This window comes from Arachis ipaensis, chromosome B3, assembly GCF_059453495.1.
Source record: "Arachis ipaensis isolate K30076 ecotype BB chromosome B3, ASM5945349v1, whole genome shotgun sequence".
Classification (NCBI taxonomy): Eukaryota; Viridiplantae; Streptophyta; class Magnoliopsida; order Fabales; family Fabaceae; genus Arachis; species Arachis ipaensis.
In genome coordinates this window covers 95,163,484-95,186,274 of record NC_142438.1, presented here as the reverse complement: position 1 = coordinate 95,186,274, position 22,791 = coordinate 95,163,484, and the positions used below count along the sequence as shown (strand labels likewise).

Sequence of the window (22,791 nt, the reverse complement as noted above, 5' to 3'; positions counted from 1 at the left end):
TTATATGTTCTCTTTTTTAAATATTAGTCTTCCTCTTAAAAATGTATTAATTCTTTGATTTTTCATTATTATTTTATATAAAAATTTGAATATATCCTAAAATATGTAAAGAAGAAGTTAGAAGGACAAATATTAAAATTTATAATATTTATCAAATTTTTTTTATCAATTTATACAAATACAATAATATTAATACTTATTGAATATTCTATTATTTTTTATGATATAAAAAATTAAATTAAATAAACAGTAAGATATAAAATAATATTAAATTAAATAAATAAAAAATATTTAATTTTTTATATTTGAACTTAAAGATAGAGGGAGTATTGCTTATTGAATTTATTGGATACTTTAAGTCATAGTAAAATATTTAAGCCAATTAAATTATTTTTTATCTTTTAAAAAAATACTACTATTTTTTTTATAAATAGTTTGGAAGCTATGACCCCTTATCTGAACTAAGCTTCGCCTTTGTCTATGGATAGAAAAGAAAAAAATTTTGATAAAAAAATTTGTGTCTACCTTTTTAAATTTTGTATCTATCATTGTCCTTCGTAGAAAAAGTGGACACAAAAATATAAAATAGTGTTTTGAAGACAATGTATTATGTGTCCATATCTCTGCTCTCAAATACGTTTTAAATATTTGTTGTCTATGTCTCTGTGTCCTGTATCCGAAATCAAACGTTACTTAAGTTCTTTATTTGTAAGATTATAAAGATAAAGATAAAATTTACTATAAAAATAAAAATAAAAATAAAAATTTGAAAAGTATGTGGAGAAGAACTAGGTTTGGGCCTGAGGACGCAACGAAGGAAGCATAGGCAAGGAGGAAAACTATATATAGAGTTCTTCCATGACCCCCAAAAAAAAAATATAGGGTTTTCCGTACACCCAAAAGAAAAAAAGTTATTTCCATTTCGGCTTCGAAGTCAAAATTCTAACGTCCGAATCCCAATTAGGGTTTCTGGTTGTCCGAAACCGTTGCAGGTAGCAGCAGCTAAGCACTGAACTGAGCTAAACAATGGAGGAACTAAAGGAATCTCCAACACTCGGAAAACGGAAGGAACCTGAATACGATTCACAATCAGAACACACCACCGAAATCCCAACCCAAACCAAAACACCAGAACCCCAAAAACCATCTCCGAAGAAGCCTCGAAGCTCAGCACGAACCTGCGTCCACGAAGTCGCTGTTCCCAGCGGTTACAACTCCACCAAGGATGAATCCCTCCATGGCACACTCTCCAACCCTGTCTACAATGGTCCCATGGCCAAAACCTACCCTTTCACCCTCGACCCCTTCCAGAGTGTCTCTGTTGCGTGCCTCGAGCGCAATGAGTCAGTGCTTGTCTCCGCCCACACCTCCGCTGGAAAAACCGCCGTCGCCGAATACGCCATTGCAATGTCGTTCAGGGACAAGCAGAGAGTCATCTACACTTCGCCCCTGAAGGCTCTCAGCAACCAGAAGTATCGGGAGCTCCATCATGAGTTCAAAGATGTTGGGCTTATGACCGGTGATGTTACCCTTTCGCCTAACGCTACTTGCCTTGTTATGACTACTGAGATTCTTAGGGGTATGCTTTACAGGGGCTCTGAGGTTTTGAAGGAAGTTGCTTGGGTTATCTTTGATGAGATTCATTATATGAAGGATCGTGAGAGGGGTGTTGTTTGGGAAGAGAGTATAATCTTTTTGCCGCCCGCTATTAAGATGGTTTTTCTGTCTGCAACTATGTCGAATGCAACCGAGTTTGCAGAGTGGATCTGTAATATTCACAAGCAGCCTTGCCATGTTGTGTACACTGACTTTAGGCCTACTCCTTTGCAGCACTATGTTTTCCCCGTGGGGGGCAGTGGATTGTATTTGGTTGTTGATGAAAATGAGCAGTTCAGGGAGGAGAATTTCTTGAAGCTGCAGGATACTTTTTCAAAGCAGAAAGTGGTCGACAGAGGCAGGGGTGCTAAATCCAATGGCAAACATGGAAAAGGAGGTTCTGGCGGGTCAGACATATACAAGATTGTCAAGGTCAGTTGTCCTTCTTTGTGTTATTGCCGGGCTCATCTTGTTGTTTACATGCAAAGCCGATATAAAAAGATATTTAATAGAATTTTTTAGTGGATGGACATAGTATGATTACAAAGAATTTCATTGTTAGTTGATATTTTTTTTTCAGATGATAATGGAACGGAAATTCCAACCTGTTATCATATTTAGCTTCAGCAGAAGAGAGTGTGAACAGCATGCAATGTCGATGTCTAAGCTTGACTTCAATACCCAAGAGGAGAAGGACACAGTGGAAGATGTTTTTCGCAGTGCAGTGCTCTGTTTGAATGAAGATGACAGGAGCTTACCCGCAATTGAGTTGATGTTGCCACTCCTTCAGCGAGGGATTGCTGTCCATCATTCTGGCCTTCTTCCTGTCATCAAAGAATTGGTTGAGCTTCTCTTCCAGGAAGGCCTTGTAAAGGCCCTCTTTGCTACTGAGACAGTGAGATTTTTTCCAGATTCCAGCTTCTATTGTGTACTATTATTTTTTAAAAGATTTACTTTTGAAAGGACAGGAGTCTTAGATATACTTTTCTACAGTTTGCAATGGGTTTGAATATGCCAGCAAAAACTGTTGTGTTCACTGCCGTTAAAAAGTGGGATGGTGATAGTCACCGATATATTGGATCCGGTGAATATATACAGGTGAGTGATATATTATTATTCTTGTATTTCTGGGCTCTTGTGGTGGAGGTGATGTTTGGGTTGTTTATCCATGCTATGAAGACATTATCATACAATTCATTTGGTACATTTAGATGAGTGGAAGAGCTGGGCGTCGTGGCAAGGATGAGCGCGGAATTTGTATCATAATGATTGATGAGCAAGTAAGTCTACTTGTCACTGTTTTCTGTATTTTGTTAGTTTGTGTCTCTGTCTTTTCGATGTCTGCAATTGGAACACTATCCAATAACCTTGTGAACCCTTCGTTCTTTGTTTAGTTTTGAGCTGTTTATGTACATGTATGTTTGAATCACAGTCTCTAGTTTGAATCACAGTCTCTAGTTTTACTGTGGACAGGAATCTTGATAACCTGCCAAATGGTTTTACGTTATTGAATTTTATATGTATCCAATTACTTTGTGCAGATGGAAATGAATAACCTCAAGGAAATGGTTTTGGGTAAACCTGCGCCTTTAGTTAGTACTTTCAGGTTAAGCTACTACTCAATTTTAAATTTGATGAGCCGTGCTGAAGGCCAGTTCACCGCGGAACACGTGATAAAAAATTCATTTCATCAATTTCAATATGAAAAGGTTTCTACTGAACCATTTTATTTAAACATCACATCAGCATTTTATTCACTATGATCGATTATTTATGGACTCTTAGCTCTTTTTCAGGCCTTACCTGGTATAGGGAAAAGGGTGTCAAAGCTAGAGGAAGAAGTAGCTTTGCTTGATGCTTCAGGGGAGGTAATCTTTGTTTGAATGTGTTCAGCTTTGTTTTCTTAATAATGTGTTGTGTTTTATTAGTATATTGATTGATTTATTATATATTATATATAATTTATGTAGGCTGAAGTATCTGAATATCATAAGCTGAAACTGGAAATTGCACAGCTTGAAAAGAAGATGATGGCACAAATAATAAGACCTGAAATGATTCTTTATTTTCTTGTCCCTGGTCGATTGGTAAGTGATATTTACCATTAGTTTGAAATGAGTTCATATTCTTGTTCTCTCTGTAATTTTTAGCATCAGTGTGGAACTGAATTTATGGCATTTTGTTTGTTTCTTTTTCCATTAAGTCTCAGTCTCTGCTTTTTTTATATATATATAATAAAAAGAACATTTTATCATTCATCTGTTCAGTATATATTCTGTTGCTTCTCCATATATCATATTTTACTGATATGGATTTTCTAACTTTGCAGATCAGAGTGAGAGAAGGTGGAACTGATTGGGGCTGGGGTGTTGTTGTCAATGTTGTTAAGAAACCTGCTGGTGGTGGTTATATAGTTGATACTTTGCTTCATTGTTCACCTAGTTCAAATGAAAATAGCTCACGGCCAAAGCCATGTCCGCCTCGCCCTGGAGAGAAAGGTGAAATGCACGTGGTAAGTTCGTGTTTTAAACAATTATGTTATTGTTTTGAAATGTCATAATCTGTATCAAACAGATGTTATGTATCTGAAAAAGTTGTGTTAATTTTGCTATAGGTCCCTGTTCAATTACCATTAATTGCTGCTCTTAGTAAATTGAGGGTCTCCATACCTCCTGACCTTCGGCCCTTGGAAGCAAGGCAGAGCATATTGCTTGCTGTACAGGAGCTGGGCAACCGTTTTCCTCAAGGTCTTCCAAAGCTTAACCCTGTGAAGGTAATTATTCTCCTTACTCATTGCTCAACTATCTGGAATTGCTGATTTCATCGTTTCATCTCTATCAAAAAGAACGAGGGTAAATAAGGGTGCATTTGGTTTAAGAAAACATTTATGTTTTCATTTTCTAAAAAACACTATTCATTTTCAAATTTTCAATTTTAGAGAACATGATTGATTTGCTTCTATCTTCTGTTTTCAAAGAATGAAAATATTAAAAACATGTTTGGTTTCTTAGTTTTCAAGAAGCAAAAGTGCTTGATGTATTACCTTCTATTAGATTAAAAATATAGTTATTTAACATACAACACCATTCCCCCTTTCCCAATTCCAGCCTCCCCCTTGGCATCAACTCTTGATCTTCGCATACGTTCACATCACAAAAACCATTTCTCTTATTTTTTATTTTTTATATTTCCAAACTGGAACAAAAACCATTCCACCTTCCCTCACCCAGTGGATTTTCTCCTTTCACTTCCCCCTGCCGCTGCCATCGTCCTCAACTACCATGCTGCTTCCATCTCCCTTTCACCACCACACCTTCAATGAGCACCTACCTCTGCTGTCAGCTTCTCGGATAAATTTTTCAAAGGAGGGGTGTTGAATTGCTAGTAAATTAAGTGGTTTTTTGTATTATTAAACCTTGTTTCTTATGGGATGGTGGTTATTATGCTGTTCTTTGTACTAACTACTAACCGAGCTGGATAGAAAGAAAAAGAAATATTAAGAAAAAGGTTCCCAGAGGCATGTAGAGTACCAATGTTTTCTCTTATCTTTTCTTTTAGTCAAAGTTGTACTATCGATGTTACTGAAGTCATCTGTTTTGTTGGTAAGGAATTGAACTTGAACGCCGAAATTACAATTTTAAAATTCACTACACTGCCACATGTTTTATAAATGAAAATGTTTCCACTCTTTGCATTGGATAACTAAAACATTGAGTGGCTTCGTGTATCTTTTTTCTATTCTTGTTTTTCATATCTGAACTTAATTACTCAACTTTCTTGTTCTCATGTTATTAAGTGACTGAGGTTCTTCTAGCATGTGATTTTGGAGCTTGGTTAATGTTAATTTTCAGGACATGGACATACGTGATTCTGTGATAGTCGAGCTTGTAGCCCAAATTGAGGAACTTGAGAAAAAATTATTTTCTCATCCTATGCATAAGGTTCGTTAATGAGAGTTCTATGGTCATTATTATATTTATTATGTGTCTGAAGTTCTTTGGTTTGATCTTTCTTGATGTTTTGCTGTAAGTTAGCACCAAGATGTGGATCAAATTAAGTGCTTTCAGAGGAAAGCAGAAGTAAATCATGAAATTCAGCAACTGAAGACGAAAATGCGTGATTCTCAGGTACTGAGTTTGCTGACTTATTTCTACGCCATGTATTTATTTTGATCATGTTTGGGAGGTTTGGAACTAGATAGCAATCAAGTCTGTAGATGCTATGGATTCATATACATGCTGATGTAGTTACACCTTGTTAATTGCCAATTAACAGTTGAAGGTTATGTTTGTTTTTATATTTCTATAATCAAGTTCACGGTGCTCTATGGTGGACTATGGATAATTGTGCTCCTTTATTTCTTGCCTGAACTTTGTTGCATGTTTGTTTCTGTGTTGGGAGTTTTGACTGATTTGCTAGTTACTGAAATCAAAATTTATTCATTTTTAGCTACAAAAATTTCGTGAAGAATTAAAGAATCGCTCACGGGTCTTGAAGAAGCTTGGTCACATTGATGCTGATGGTGTAGTTCAGTTGAAGGGACGGGCAGCCTGCTTGATTGACACAGGCGATGAACTCCTTGTCACTGAATTAATGTTTAATGGTGAACCAATATATAGATTACTTTCTAGGCCATAATAGTTCCCTTCCCTCTGCAGTTCATTATGGTACATAATCTAATTTTCCTTTTCGTTTGTTCATTTTGCCTTCTTGCTTAGGTACCTTTAATGATCTTGATCATCACCAAGTTGCTGCCCTAGCAAGTTGTTTTATACCAGGAGATAAATCAACTGAGCAGATACAACTGAGAACTGAGCTTGCTAGACCTCTTCAACAGCTTCAAGATAGTGCAAGAAGGATAGCAGAGGTTTTACAATTTGGCATATTTTTTTCCTTAAGAGTTTATGAATCTAAGTATAAACGGTATCACTTTTTGGTCACAGATACAACATGAATGCAAATTGGATATAAATGTGAATGAGTACGTAGAGTCAACAGTGAGGCCATACTTGATGGATGTAATATACTCTTGGTCAAAGGTTAGTTATACACACTTTCAGCTATATTGAGAATTTGTTATTATATTTTCTGTTTCCTTGATTTGGCTGACTAGTTTAAAAGTAGAAACTGCATTACTGCTTGTTTGAAAAATGCTGGATTAAGTAATATTTGTTGTACATTTTTTTGGGTATATTCATAGTTAGGAATGGGTGGTTATGAACTGTTGTTCGACAGCTATTTGCTTTAGGGATTGGAAAAATAAAGTAAGGAACAGAAACAAGAGAAGGGAATTTCTTGCTTGTTATAAAGTTATACTAATCTATCGTCTTTCCATTTGAATTTTTCTCTCAAGGGTGCAAATTTTGCGGATGTTATACAAATGACTGACGTCTTTGAGGGAAGTATCATCAGGAGTGCTAGAAGGCTTGATGAGTTTTTGAATCAGGTGAATTGTCATTCCTTTTGCAAATAATAATTGTGTGGCTTTAATGTATAAGTTGATATAATAACATAATGGGTAATGTAAACTAACCATAAGGGACGTCAGGGTAATTTGCCTAACAAAATATTCAAAATTTGCCTACTGAGGTTTATACAATAAATGCTCAATATAATGAGGTTATGAATGTGAATTGATTGTTTATCACTATTAATCTTGGTTTGATTCGATGTTGGAACCAAAGGTGAACAATATAATGAAATTATAAATTTTGTATGATCTGACAATCCTGCCTCCTTCCAGTTGCGTGCTGCTGCTAATGCAGTTGGGGAGGTCGATTTGGAGAAGAAATTTACAGCCGCAGGTGAAAGCCTTCGACGAGGAATTATGTTTGCAAATTCTCTGTACCTATGATTTGCCGCCTACAGAGTTCATTGGCTCCATTCCTTAATTATGGCCGCTACAGTTTTTGGGTTGCATCCTATTTTTCTGGGTGCACTAATCTTTTCCTTGTAAATATGCAATTCTTAATTCACATCATATACAGTCACCAATAGTGAAGGGAAGTGATTGTAGAATCAGAAAATTCCCGTCAGTAGAAGTCCTAGTGTGGGATCATGTAGGGTTATGAAATTTTGTATCCACTTAGAAGGTTCAGATTGGTAGCATATTTCACCCGTCGGAAGCTTGTAGCGGAGAAGAATACGAGATTCAATCATTAACTTGCAGAGGACTGGGGAGTCATGTTGACTTGTAATTTTTGAGAATTTTTAGAAAGAAATTTTGGATTTACTGTAAGTTGTATGTCATGCTCCATTTTTTAAAACTGGAAGACGAAGACTGAAGACCTTGATTCTTTTTTCTTTTTTCTTTCTTTTTTGTTTAAAACTTTGATTTATAAAACTGTGAAATATTTTCTTCGATGAAAAATTTGGAGAAAGGAAAAATCTATATGTTCCGTATCTCCATCAACAGCTAAGTCTAAAATTAGCCCGTTCAGGTATGATCTTGCTGATCAAGGTAGAAGCTAGGTTAGGTGAGTGGGAGCACGATAAGTGGGAATGGCGAGATAGTGAGAGAGAAGGGGAGTGAAAGGGCTGTGATGAGGATGGAGAGGCAGATGTAGCCAGTGAGCAAGAGAGGGAGGAGTTAAACTCTAAAATGGTCCTTGAAATTGGCGGCACTAAAATCGTCTCTGAGATTCCAATTGCACCAATTACGTTTCTGAGATTGAAAAAAATGCACCATATTAGTCACCGACCCATTTTCATTAGCGACGTGATGACATGGTATGATGACGTGGATTGTAAGTGACACGTGTCACTTTATAATTTGGCCACGTGTAATGGTATGATGATGTGGTGACCAGTGACACGTGGCATGTTGACGTGGATGGTTGTGTCACGTGTCATAATGTTATTTGGCCACATGTTCGTTTGTGCCACGTGTCGCAATAGTATTCGTCTACGTGTCATCCATTATGTTATCGTTCTATATGCACCAAATTAGTCCCTGACTTTGCATTAAGTGACTCATTTTAGTCCCTGAAATTAAATGTCGTGCATCAAATTAGTCTTTTCACCAGTTTTTTCTCATTTTTTTCTATAAATTCAAAATTCTCAATATTTTTTAATGCATTAATTTCAATTCTATTTTTTCACATGTTTTTCAAATAAAAGTGTTTTTATAAAATATTTTTTCTCTTGCGAATACCCTAACTGCCGACTTGGAGTTGACGTGAAGGCTTTTCAAGCAACTTCACTACCATCTCCGACCTCTTTCAGTACTTTTATAAAATATTTTTTTTCTTGCGGATACCCCTAATAACCGCCGTCTTGGAGTTGACGTGAATGCATTTCAAGCTTCCCTCATTACCATCTCCAGTCTCTTTCGTCTAGACTGCAGAAGTCAAAGATGGTAGTGAGGGTGCTTGAAGTGCCTTCAATCTAGCTCATTTACACATAACGAAAACGTGTATTTCATAAGAAAAAAATGTTTATTTTAATTATTAATTTCTTGTTAAAAATACATTTTTTTATGAAAAAATGTGTCTAATCAATTATATAATTATTTTTTTTATAATAACATACTTATATATTACAAAATTTACCAATGTTAAATTATTAAAAAAAATTATATAATTAAAACTAAAATCTTAAAAATTTTTATAAAAGCACTTGTATTTAAACTATATATGAAAAATTAGAATTGAAATTAGTGTATCCAAGATATTAAAATTTTAAATTTAAAGAAAATGAGAAAAAATTGGTGAAGGGACTAGTTTGGTGCACGACATTCAATTTTAGGGACTAAAATGAGTCACTTAATACAAAGTGAGGGATTAATTTGGTGCATATAGAGTGATGATATAATGGATGACACGTAGACGAATACTGTTGCGACACGTGGCACAACCATCCACGTCAGCATGCCACGTGTCACTGGTCACCGCATCATCATACCATTACATGTGGCCAAATCATGAAGTGACACATGTCACTTACAGTCCACATTATCATGCCATGTCATCACGTCCCTAATGAAAAATGGATCAAGGACTAATATGGTGTTTTTTTTCCAATCTCAAAAATATAATTGGTGCAATTAGAATTTTAGGGACGATTTTAGTACATAATATCAATCTCAGAGACCATTTTGGAGTTTAACTCAAGAGAGAAGGCTACTGAGAAGGAGAGAGATCTGCAATGACGATATGGAAGGGTAGTGATGACCAGGACAAGGGTGAAGATGGCAGCCGCAGCGTCACAGTTCTGATCAGTGTCTTCCTTCTTCTCAAAAGGTTTCTTTGAGAGAAATAGTTGGTGGACAAAAAAAAAAAAATGAAAAGAATATTTTTATCCATACAAAATAGTGTCACTAGTAAATTTGGGTGTGTGCATAGCTTCACCCATTTCGTAAAATCACTCAATTTGGGTTTTGGGGAATAGATTAGTAAATTTTAGAGGGGTTTTTTCCCTCTAATAATATGTATCTTGCGTGTTTAATTTATTAAGAGTTTTACTATTGGTTGAATTTATGTTTTCAGTGATGTTTGCATTAGTTTATTCCATGATAAGAATGGGCAAATATTAAAATAGTGCGGTTTTTTTTTGGTAAAAAAAATATATGTAATTTTTTTAAAAATTTAAAATAAAATGTTTAGCCTGTCCTTTTAGATTATGAAAAATAATATTGTTATTCTTATTTTTTATAATGTCATTTTATAAATGATTATATAAAATTTTTTTTTGCAACATTTGTAAAAATTTATAAAATAATAAAGTGATATTATTAAAATAGAAGTTATAATATATATTTACTAATTTTAATCATTTATATAAAATTTAATAAAATAATTATTAATATTTGTGTTGAGTTAAGATTTGTTTTGGTATTCTATGATGACAAATATAATTGATTATTTTTTATAATAACTAACTATTATGATGAGCAACGACCAATCAAATAAGTTAGAATTGTGCAAAACAACAAAATTAATGAGATATCATTAAGAAGATATCATGCTAAGTTTTGAAAGATGCCCAAAATCAAGATAACAAGATATACGCTTCAAGAATTACGTTCTTGAGCAATTGGACAGTTGCCACACTCTACAATCAAGCTAAACAAGAAAAGGATTCTCATTCAAAGCCAACGGCTAAGAGTATTGAAGTGTGTAACGGTTAATAGATGAAAAAGAAAAAGTATTCCAATATTGAAGAGGAGACATCAAGTTTTATAAAAGAAGGATTGATCCAAAGAAGAAGTGAGCCATTGGAACATAATCTGATCTGATATACATTGCTCTTATTCCTTGTTTATTGAGTGTGTTCTTATTTTTCTTTAGTTTAGATTTAAGTTTACTTTGAGAGATTCAAAAGGTTAAGAGAGTAGTGCACACAAAAACCGTTTTAATAATTTTGTTTGAGTGTTTTGAGTTAAAAAATTGTGTTGGTTTAGAGTTTATTTGGTTCCCCTTAACTAGGTTGGATGAACACCTAGGTGAGTTAATAAGCTTGGGACAGCTTAGATAAAGATACAAAAGTGTCAGTCTCTTGGAATTGGTATTTGTAATCCAAATTGATTATAATGAAAATTTTACCATTATTGGCTGAACCAGGATATATTGTGGTCTCACTCTTCTCCTTTTCAATTTTTTGCAATTTTAAATCTGGTCTGTTCTGTACTACAAGACGAGACAAAATTAAAAATAATCTCCAAAATTCAATATTCTACACAATTTGTTTTATTAAGCTTTAAAAATGGTTATTTGATTCAACTCCTTTTCTCAACTCACTTGGGAACCTTCAATTTGTTTAGTTAATTAAAAAAAATTATAAAGCGAGTTAAGTAAAGAGATGGTAAGATATGAATGTTTATGGGTATGGGTAAATCGATTATCCGACAAAACCAACTTGATTATATTGGTTTTGTATCCGACAAATAATCGGATGCAATTGGATTGGACCTATCAAACTCGACCTTAATTGGTTCGGGCATTAGTTGGTATTTTCAAAAAGTATTATTAAAATTAAAGTAATATTTTTTTATTGTTAAATAATGCCTTTTAAAAAGTATTGCTTAAAAAAAGTAATACCAAAATATGAAAAATACAATTTTAATTTTAACAAGACTTGCATAGTCACTGTAACATACCCTAGGTAAGAATAAATCCCTATAGTAATTCCTGAGATTCACGCAATTATCTGATTTGGGCATCGAGATTTCAATTTCACTATAATGGTCCCCCCAGATAGAATTCCAAGCACCATAATGGTCCTTGGTGTCCTTTCTAGTGCTAAGTCAGCATCGGAGTGCTGATGAGGTCATCTTTTGCCACGCTGGATAGTTCAAATGGCTAAGTGATATGGATTGATAAATCCACATGTCATAGTATTTATTTGCTTTAATTGGGTGGATTTTATTGACTTCTCTTGCATTTATTCACTAAAATAGCACGGTTTTATGGATTCTTCATAAATTGTGTCTAAGAGTGAAAACATTCTTTTTAGATCCTTAATTTGCTAAATTGAATTCACTTTAGTTCCATTCGATGCCTTGATGTGTTTGATGAAGTGATTTCAGGTTTATAAGGCAAGTATGGATTGAAGGAGTGAGGAGAAAGTATGTAAAAATCAAGAATTCATGAAGAAATGAAGTTTGGAGTATTTTACGACCATGCATACGCACAATCATTCATGTGTACACACGATTGCAATATTTCACAACCATGCGTATGCACAAGAATTCATGCATACGCACGTTTGCAATCACATGACTTACTTAAGAAAATTGTGGCTAGCAATTTTTGGACCTTTTCAAGCCCAATTCCAACTCATTTCTGAAGTATTTGATGCCAAATTCAAGAAGGATTAAGGGGAGAGCAATTAAGTTTAGTTAGAAACATGTTTTAGGTTATATTCTAGAGAAAAAATCTCTCTCTTCTCTCTAGAATTAGGGTAGATTTAGTTAATTTTCTCCTAGATTTAGGTTTGGATCTTGTCTTAATTTAGTTTTCCTTGCACTTTTTTGTTATTACATCTTGTTCTCTTAGTTTACATGTTATTCCTTTTATTTTGTCACTTTTATGTTTATGAACTCTTGTTAATTTTGATTTCTATTAATGCAATTTATATTTTCATGTTATTGTTGCTTCTTTTACTGATTGTTATTGTTATCCTGCATTTGGTAGACATAGATTTTATTATTCTTGTAATTTTACTATGCTTTTATTTTATGCCTTCCAAGTGTTTGATAAAATTCTTAGTTTGATTTTAGAGTAGATTTTTATACTCTTGGCTTGTGATTGGGGACTTAGGTTCCTTGATATTATTAATGTCCAGTGTGATTGGTAATTTAGGGTTGTTAGTTAGTTTTAGGACCAATTATGTCTACTTGAATTAACCCTCCGATGTTAGAGGATGACTAAGTGGAATTAACCCTTTGTAATTACCATGTTGTGGTCAATGATCTAGATAGGAAGCCTTGACTCTTAATCCTTGTCTGGAGTGTCTTTTAGCATTTATACTTCTTTAGTTGTTAGCTTTATTTTCTTGCACATTTACATTTCTTATTCATCATTCTTAAAACCCCCAAAAATATCTCATAACCAATAATATGCACACTTTCCTGCAATTCCTTTGAGAGACGACCCGATGTTTAAATACTCTCGGTTTTTATTGGTTTGACTTAAGTGACAAACAAATTAAACTTTGATTGAGGGTTGTTTATCGGTTTGGATCTATACTTCGACGAGATTATTTTTATAAAAATTCCGAACCAATGATTTCCCTCCGTAGCAAACAAGGGTCTATTTGACACAGAAATTCGTCAAATGGAGCCTTGTTGCCCAAATAACACAATCAGCTTAATTGAACAACAAAATAGGACATCAACAAAATAGTGAATACAGAAACCTCAGCTTTCAGCAACTAGAACAAAGAATTAACTAGCTGAAAAATTGAATGATCAAGCTTAGTAATATATTAAAACAGAGATAAAAGGATACCAAACAGCAATCAATCAATTGTTTTAAGAATGAAAAGTGAAATAGAGTTAGAAAAAATTCCGGCAACAATTCAGCAATAAATTGGCATATTTCCCAAAATTTTCTCAATCAAACAACTCAAGTTCCATATGAATGCAATCACAATTAAACACACATAAGTCACATATGAATTAACAAGAATTAAGCAACTAAGCAAACATTGAGTGAGCAATAGTAGTAGTGAACAAGAATACAGTAGCAGTGACAACTCAATTTCAGAAAATAAGCAAAACCATCATCCCTGCACAAACAATATCCATAAATTATTCATTCCAAATAGCGGCTATTAATGAGAATACAACAGAAGTAAATAATTCAATTTAGAAAAGGATTAAAGCCCTTATCATCCAAGGCAACATTCAGAGAAAAGATTAATCCATTCTGAACAGCAGTAGCAATTAAGACAGACCTAAATCCACTAGAATCAAATTCAAACCTATCTAACCACCTAATTCAACTAAACATGCATAATCTAGCTAAGCTAAGCTAAACAAAATTAACTAACATTATTAATTAAACAGAAATAAAAAGAGAATAATGGAAAACCTGGGAAGCAGAGAATGAAACAAAGGAAGGGAAAGGAAGGGCTGGTGGAAGACGGTGGAGTAGTAGTAGAAATGGTCGGCCAAGGTGGTGGTGCAGGGTTAAGGCAGGAGTGATGGTGAGAGGGCAGCGATGAGGCAACAAGGGTTGTTCCCTGTTCTGTTCTTCGAAGGCAGTGAAGAAAATGGAACAAGGGGAAATGTGGGTGGTTGCGGTTGCGTGGGTGATAATGCTGGTGGCTATTGAGAACCGCAGCGGTTGTGGTGAAGCAGAGATGGGAGGAAGGAGGAGATAGGGATGGTCAGAGAGAGAGAAGATGAAGAAGAAAAGAGAAAGAAGGATAAAAGAGGAAGGAGGGCGTGACGGCGGCGCTGAGTGGGTCACCGGCGGTGACTGGTGTGGTGGGTTATGGTGTTCAGCAATGGAGGGAAGGGGGAATGTTAGAGGGAAGAGGAAAGAAGAGGGAAGAAAGAAAAATGTTGTAAGGGCTATGGTTTAGGAAGAGTGAGGTTTTGAACCTAATTGGGTTAGAATTTTGAAATCATGCGTACGCATTAGTAGGGAAAGTGGAGGTTTGCGTACGCGAGCACAGTGCTACGTACACGGATGGATGGAACGCGAATGAAAGATCGCGTATGTGAACATCTTGTACGTGGATGGTAGCCTCCATTTGGCCTGGTCGCGTAGGCAGCTAATGGCTGCGCATGCAAGATGGTCCAATTTTGGTGTCATGCGTACACGCCATTGAGCATGCGTACGCATGGTGAGTTCTTTTTTTTTTTTTTTTACATAGTCTCAAACATAAACAAAATTTTTCACCTAACTATCTATATTTTAAAACTAACCAAATTTCAAAATTAACAAAATCCTTAACTTCCAAAAACTATTCAAACATTCAACTCAGCAATTCAAACAAAAATGGAATACAAAACAAGATTTTCAACAAGATTGTCAATTATTCAAACATGTGACTTGAAACAAAAATTCTACCAAGCAAACTAATATCTAAGAGCAATATATATAAAAGTGACATCAAGAAGGAAGGTAGTTAACAATGGAAACTCAATTTATTCTATCAACTATGTACAAAAGAGAGAATGGAAGGAGTTTGCCATGGTTAGGTGTCTCCCACCTAGCACTTTTATTTATTGTCCTTAAGTTGGACAATTGATGGGGTTCTTGTCAAGGTGGCTTGTGCTTGAATTCTTCTTTGAATCTCCACCAATGTTTGTATTTCCAATAGCTTCCGAGATCCCAAACTAGGCATACCAAGCTTCCAAGAAATCTCAAGCAAGTAATAAGACCCCAAAGTTGTTGATTCCCAAATTGTATTCCAAGGTCCCAAACCTTGTTTGTCAACATCCTTTCTTTTAATTGATCATCATCATTCCACTCGGGTGATAAGCACATAGAATTTCCATTTAGAGATCCAAACATCTTCCTAAATCCAATCAATTGAGCATAACTCCAACCTTTGCACCTAAACCTTGATGATGCAACCACAATGAACCTAGAATGGTGTTGCCAACCACTAACTATCTCTCTCTTACTCTTTATTCCACAAAGATCTCTAAGTTGACCATCCGTTTCAAGTAAACCATATTCAAGTGAGATAATAAAGCTAAGAGATATGAATTTTACCTACTTAAATATTGTGTTGGATGGTGATTTAGGATGAGAGACTTCTAACGGCCTTATAATTTCCAGTCTCTTGTGCTCTTCTTGGATTACTTCCACCTCTTGACAAGCTTCTTAAACTTCAACCTCTTCCTCACTGAATTCTTTTAACTCTTCCCCATCACTCAAGTCATAAGTTAGAGGTTGAGTGAGGTCTACATCAATATTTAATTCCAATTCCATGGGAAAAGATTCAACAAACTTGATGTGCGGAAAACGATCCGACACAAAACTCACCGGCAAGTGCATCGGGTCGCATCAAGTAATAATAACTCACGTGAGTGAGGTCGATCCCACAGGGATTGAAAGATTGAGCAATTTTAGTTTAGTGGTTGATTTAGTCAAGCGAATCAAGTGTTGGTTGAGTGATTTGTGATTAACAGAAATTAAATTGAATGAAAAATAAAGGGAATGGGTAATTGGCATGAAATTAAAGAGAATAGGAATTAAAGTGCTGAATCTTAAAGAACAAGAAATTAAATGGCAGAAACTTAGAACGCAAGGAATGTAAATTGAAAAATCTTAAAGTGCAAGAAATGTAAATGACTTGAATTGTAAAGGGAATGGGGAGTTGGATTTGCAGAAATTAAACACGGAAATGTAAAATTTGCAACAAGCAGAGGAATAGAAGAACACTTGAATTGAATCAGATCTAGAAACAGAATTGTAAATGAGCAAAACAGGGAATGGGAAATGGGAAATTCGGATCTCAGGACCCAAGAGACTAGAAAACCAAGTCTAGATCTCAATGCCTTCCTAGATCCAACAAGAACAATTGCAAAGGAAATTGTAAATTGCAAAGAAAGTAGATGAAAAGCAATGAACCGAAACTGAAATTCAATTTAGCAGAAAATTAAACAAGATCCCAAGGTGAGATTGAAACAGAATTTCTTCAATTCTCCACCCAAAATCCAAGACAAGAAAAGTAAAGAGTGCTGGGCAAGAACAAGGAAGAAGAGAGATCAATTCTCCTCCCAAATTCTCTTGAATTAAACAACAATGCTGAGAAAAATAAAATGAACTCTGAGCAAAATTGAAAAGAAAGCTATTCTGAAAAACGAAAAGGGAAGCCCCCAAAAACTTCAAATCCTAAGCTATTTATACACTTTCTTCAAATGATCATTAAGCCTTGAATTGGGCCTTTAGCCTTGATGGAATTGGGTTGATAGTAGCCTCTGTTGATTGCTCTTGGTGTTGGGAGGAAATCCATTAGTGAACCAGGCCATGAACCATTCACGTTTGAGCCAACGTTTGAGGCAAACGTTGACTCAAACGTTACTTGAGTGAGGCATTATGCAGCTAGGCCATGTGCTGTCTTCCACGTTTGGCTCAACGTTTGAGGTCAAACGTGAGCTCAAACGTGGGCCTCCCTTCTTGTATGCTTCTTGGGGGCTACTTTGTCCTCTTGTCGCGTTGCCAATTTTGTGCCCAATAGAGACTATTATATATGGTTGGAAAGCTCTGAATGTCAGCTTTCTAACCCACTTGGAATCACCTCAATTGGACATCTACAACTCAAGTTATTCTTGTTTGAAGTATGCCCCTTCATGCTGTTTGGTGCCAACGTTTGACCTCACGTTTGAGTCAAACGTTGGCTCAAACGTTGCTGCCTCCAGGGATGCCATTTCTCTTCTCTTTGGCGCCAACGTTTGACCTCACGTTTGAGGCAAACGTTGGCGCAAACGTTGGCTTTTCCCCAGGGTGTTCTTCAACTGCTACTCACGTTTGAGTTGACGTTTGAGGCAAACGTTAGCTCAAACGTGAATTCCATTTTCTCAAACCCATTCTTGCAACCTTCTTCCATAATGTTGGCACACCTTTTGTTTCCTTTCTTCACCTACAAGTAATCAAAACAACCAATCAAAGTATCACAAAATTCACAAGGTTTATAAATCAATTAATTATCAACTAAAGTTAGCTTGAACCTTATGATTTTGTATCAATTAAAAGGTGGTTGATTGATTTAAGGAAACCATGCAATTCCAATTCAAATGGCTAATTTATAATGCAAGAAAGTGCATAAAATTAAATGAAAACAAGAGAAAAAGACTAGTGAAACTAGGCTAAGATGACTTGTCATCACAACACCAAACTTAAAGCTTGCTTGTCCCCAAGCAAGAAGAGAATTATTAAGAAGAAAGAATGAAAGCGAAATAGAATGCTCATGTTAGCAGAATATTATTGGTAGTTCATGGGGTTTTATGTAGATATGTAACTTATCCACTTTTTATTGACAATTAGGCCTAGAAAGTTTCCTTTAAGCATCAAGCAATACACTGCTATGACCTCTCATTATTCCTTTGTCCTTGGTTACTATTTTTCTATAAGCTTTAGTTCAGTGTCATGTGTAACAAGCTCTTTTCTTTACTTATGCTTGACACATTATTCACTATAGACACTTGGCTCACATTCCTTCTTAGAACATTGATGCCCAGTACCTCTTTGGGTTACTAAATGCCTTGTAGTTAGGTTGCTCTTGATAGTGAACTTTCAGTTGACGATCCCGGGTTAGTTAACCCAAGTCACCAAGTGTTGATGCACTCCAAAGAACTTAATAATCCAAGCAGATCCCAATACAAAGACACCACAGGCATATATTCTAAGGTTCAAGCTATTGGTATCTAGCTTTGTTTCTTTTTATTTTTCTTTTGTTCTGTTGCCATTTTTGGCTTTTTCTTTTCTCTTTTGTTTTTCTTTTCACACAAGGAATTTTATTTGATTGAGATTCATAGACAGTGAGCTGCTTTCTTCTTAAAGAGAGAACAATCTATTCCTTTTATTCACTGATAGTGAGTTGCCACACAATTACACATATATTCCACCACTTACTATTATTTGACTTCTAGCTAACAATGAACCATCTTACTTCATGTTTCAAACATTTCTTTTATTGAATTGAAAAGATGCAGGGGACAAAGCATGCATTAGTTAAGTGAAAGTAACCACACAGGCACACACTTAGACTAGCTTACTTATTTTAAGAAAAATAAACATGATGCAAAAACTACTTTAAACAGAAAAGATGCATGGAGCAGGTCCACCTTTCATTTATCGTGCTTTTTCTTTCTTCTTTCATATGTTTGGTTGTTGGTGTTCCCTGTTTCCATGTTTGTTGTCTGTTGTCCACGCCAAAATCCAGCTCTATTCATCGTTTCTTCTACTCTATCTTCAAGACTCATAGCATTACTTACTTCAATCTCACTTTTCCCTTTGAAGTACTCATCGAAAGTTGGAAATGCTGGATCCATGTTGTGCAGATGCTCTCCGATGTAGTTCAATTTAATTTGACTATTTATGTTGTAGTCGGCTTGGACTTCATATCTTGCCTCTTGGAGGGTTGTGAACTCTTTGAGAGCCCTCATATTTTCAGCTTGTATTTGTGCCAACTTTCCAAATGATTCGTGAGCTTGAAAAGCATGCTCCTCTTGCATCACGAAGAATTTTGACTCAAACTCACTTTGTTTGTTCATCATCCTCAGCTGCCATTCCTCTTGCTCTTGTTGGTTTTTCATGTACTGTGAATGGTATTCCTCTTGCCTTTCTTGAATTCTCATATACTGTTGTGATAATCTTCCAATTGCTTCCTGCATCTGAGTCATGTCCAGAGTGTTGTGTGGTGGAATGTGTTGCTGTTCCTCCTCCTCTTGTAGCCCTTCTTCCTCCATTGGTTCATTCCTTTGCCTTCTTCTTGGTTGTCTTCGGCTTTGCTGTGCTTCAGTAACAATCATCATTCTTTCAAAGGTTATAGGCATGCCCGGGTGCAACCATGTTGGGTTTGCCTCCTCCATTGGCACTTTGGCTCTCATGCATAAACGCATAATGGTGCTCGGGTAGTGCAGCCACCCCTCGGCCGAATTTTTCTCTGCTAACCTTTGGATGTCATTTGCAATGATCTCATGGACTTTCACTTCACCTCCCATGATTATGCAATATAACATGATAGCTCTCTTCTTATTGACCTCTGAGTTGTTTACTGTGCCTAGGATTGATCTCTTCATTAGCTCATACCAACACTTCGCTTCAGGGGTGAGATCTCCCCTTCTCAAGTACTTGTACTTGTTTTTAGTAGTTCCTACCCATTCTGTGTTGACTACACTAATCTCACTGGCAATCTCATCATAGTCCTGTTCTTCATTTAGCCTTTGATGGTATCCTGGCTTATCAAAATGAGCTGCCCTTAGTTTCAATACTTTCATGATAGTATTTGGGCTAAAATCTACTTCAGTTTCCCGCACATAACTCCTGTAAGTTGGAGCTTGATCCATTTCGGTTCTTGGGGTGTTGGAATAAAATTCCCATATAATGTTTGCATTAATCTTGGTGATTGGTGAAATGAGCTCTTCCCACCTCCTTTTCCTAATCTTGGCTTTCATTTCTTGGCACTCATCGTCCAGCAATAGGAGTGGAACCTCTGGATATATTTTCTTCTGCCTCATCCATTCAAGTTGTAGTTGATGGTACCAAGATCTAAATTTCCATCGATCAAATTCATGGGTGCTTTCCTCAATCATAGGCTCTTTTCCTCTCCTTCGTTTGGTTCTTGAGGAGGAGGCCATGATTGCTTAATTGGTTGATCTTTTTGAGGGTAGAGGAAGTGTGAAGAAAGTTGGAGATTTTTATGTGTTTTTGACAGAGGAATATTTGAGGCCGAGCTTAGATGGTGAGGAATGATGGATGAATTGGAGTTTGAATAGTTGGAGTGCAGGGAGTGTGCAACTTTTTCGTTTATGTGCATGGCTTGAAGGTGGTGTTTTATACTCATTTGATTGAACAATGGAGGGTTGGGATGCAATTAGATACTTTGCAAATCAACGGCGTGCATGCAAGTTAAATAAGGACAAAGCTTGCTTCCTTAATGGTTTTCAACGTTCTCTTTCCAAGAGTGTGCAGAATCACTCCTTGAAGCATGTGATGCATCTTTGTCTTCATTCTATGCCCCTCCTTGTCTTGTCCCTTTCATTGAATATTCTTTGACCACCTAACCATCACAACAAGACAACAAAGATAACATTATCAAATCTTGGCAAGAAAGCTTATTAAATTACTATGTGAACTTTCATTCCTTATATCCATTTTGACCGTGACTCTTCTCTTTTTTTTTCTTGGAGGACACCAAACTTAATGTTTGGCCATATAATCCAAAATATTTCTTCCTCCAACTAGTGTTTTTGAAATCTTAATGTCACTCTTGGTTATCTATTCATAAGGAATGCCTAAAAAAATACCTATGATCATCGGTGCATGATTTTAGTTTCATTAATCAAGAACTGTTCTTTTGAAAGCTCTACATATGCAGACACCAAACTTAATGTTTGGTCATATGCTTTATCAGAATGACTAAGCATATGGTCTAAGATTGTTTGAAAAACTAATTTGGTGTGCTCGAAGGCACACCAAACTTAGAAGTCTTGGCATATGTTTTAAAACAATGTTTGCACTCATGAAAAATATCATGCTGGATGATCATAGCTTATTGAATTTAAAATAACAGTAATCTTAAATCATGGGTTGCCTCCCATGGAGCGCTCTTTTATTGTCACTAGCTTGACATTGGGGCTTTCTTTTATGGTGGTTGATGGTTGTAGTGCCTCAATTTGTCCCTTCTGACTGCGAGCTTCTTCTTTGTTGCTTGATGTTCTATCTCAGCATGTTCTAGTGAGATTATTTTGCTCACATTATAGTAATCATCAGTCTGTTGGCTTGCTCCCAGTTGTTGATAGACTAACTACACTTTGTCACCTTTGGAGAGCCCTTCTGTTGGGAATTTTTTTTTCTTCCACCCTTTGTGAGCCTTCTTCTTATTCTTCTTCCTTTTTCTGGTTAACCTTTCCTTCTTGGTTATCTTCCAAATTTCTTTTTGAGTGCCTTCTTTTCCTTGCATCTGTTCATTCTCCTGCTTTACTGAAGTGTTGATTACTTGCCTTGAGAAACAGTCATTGATGACTTGGCTTCTTCCTTCAGAATTTTGTCGTTCTGGGAACACTTTCAGAGTAATGCTTTCCTCATGCATCCTAAGAGTTAGTTCTCCTTGCTCTACATCTATGATGGCTCTGGCGGTAGCTAAAAATGGCCTTCCCAAGATAATCGAATTGTTTCCTTCTTCTTCTGTTTCCAAGATTACAAAATCCGCAGGATAAATGAACTTGTCAACCTTAACTAAAAGGTTTTTGATCACTCCTTTGGGATGTACTACTGACTGGTCCACCAATTCCAATGACATCTGTATTGGTTTCACCTTCTCTATGCCAAGCTTTTTCACTAAAGAGGATGGGATCAGATTTATGCTTGCTCCTAAATCGCACATCCTCTTGTTGATAAATAGACTTCCAATGGTACAAGGTAGGAAAAAACTTCCTGGATCTTCCAACTTGGGAGGGAGTCCTTTTCTGATGAGTGCATTGCATTCTTCAGAGAGAAGTATAGTTTCCTTCTCCAGCCAGCTTCTTTTCTTGTTAATGAGTTCCTTCAAGAACTTGGTATATAAGGGCATCTGTTCCAATGCTTCAGCCAGGGGAATGTTGATTTCCAGTTTCTTGAAAGTTTCCAGGAATTTGTGGAAGTGTTGATCTTTGGTTTCTTTGTTGAACCTCTGTGGGTATGGCAGCGGAGGAATGAAGACTTTCTCCTTTTTCTGTGCTTCTTCCTCTCTCTCATGTGTATTGATTGGCTGGTCTTCTTTTCTTTTGGGGTTCTCTGTGTTCTTGTTTGACACCATATTTTGATCATTGGCTTCCTCTATATCTGTTGGCTTTTTGCTGCTTTCCACTGGCTTCTTTGTGGTGTCATTGTTGCTCATCAATGTTCTCCCACTTCTTAATTGTATTGCCTTGCATTCTTCCTTAGGATTTGGGATTGTGTCACTCGGCAATGAGCTTGAAGGTCTTTCAACAGAAATCTGTTTGGAGATTTGCCCAATTTGCCTCTCTAGGCTCTTCATGGAGGCTTCACGATTCTTGGTTGTCATTTCTTGGTGTTTCCACATCTTGTC

General features: G+C 36.0%; 1 protein-coding gene across 1 annotated transcript; it reads left to right on the top strand.

Annotated features, from left to right (window-relative positions):
• Positions 1-782: 782 nt before the first annotated feature.
• On the top strand, positions 783-7,881 carry HEN2 (RNA helicase, ATP-dependent, SK12/DOB1 protein). Its single transcript, XM_016333862.3, has 16 exons — positions 783-2,028; positions 2,177-2,491; positions 2,590-2,694; positions 2,808-2,876; positions 3,138-3,305; positions 3,393-3,464; positions 3,567-3,683; positions 3,926-4,108; positions 4,211-4,369; positions 5,448-5,537; positions 5,631-5,723; positions 6,046-6,199; positions 6,315-6,463; positions 6,540-6,635; positions 6,950-7,042; positions 7,340-7,881. Exons 1-16 carry the CDS (start codon positions 1,027-1,029, stop codon positions 7,448-7,450), a joined length of 2,976 nt encoding a protein of 991 aa, XP_016189348.1. The 5' UTR covers positions 783-1,026; the 3' UTR covers positions 7,451-7,881.
• Positions 7,882-22,791: the final 14,910 nt, after the last annotated feature.

Excerpts from the sequence above, each read along its gene's own strand:
- HEN2 (XM_016333862.3), top strand. The coding sequence starts at position 1,027 with ATGGAGGAACTAAAGGAATCTCCAACACTCGGAAAACGGAAGGAACCT. Across the intron at positions 2,029-2,176 it reads ACATATACAAGATTGTCAAG|ATGATAATGGAACGGAAATT; the intron begins GTCAGTTGTCCT and ends TTTTTTTTTCAG. Across the intron at positions 4,109-4,210 it reads AGAAAGGTGAAATGCACGTG|GTCCCTGTTCAATTACCATT; the intron begins GTAAGTTCGTGT and ends ATTTTGCTATAG.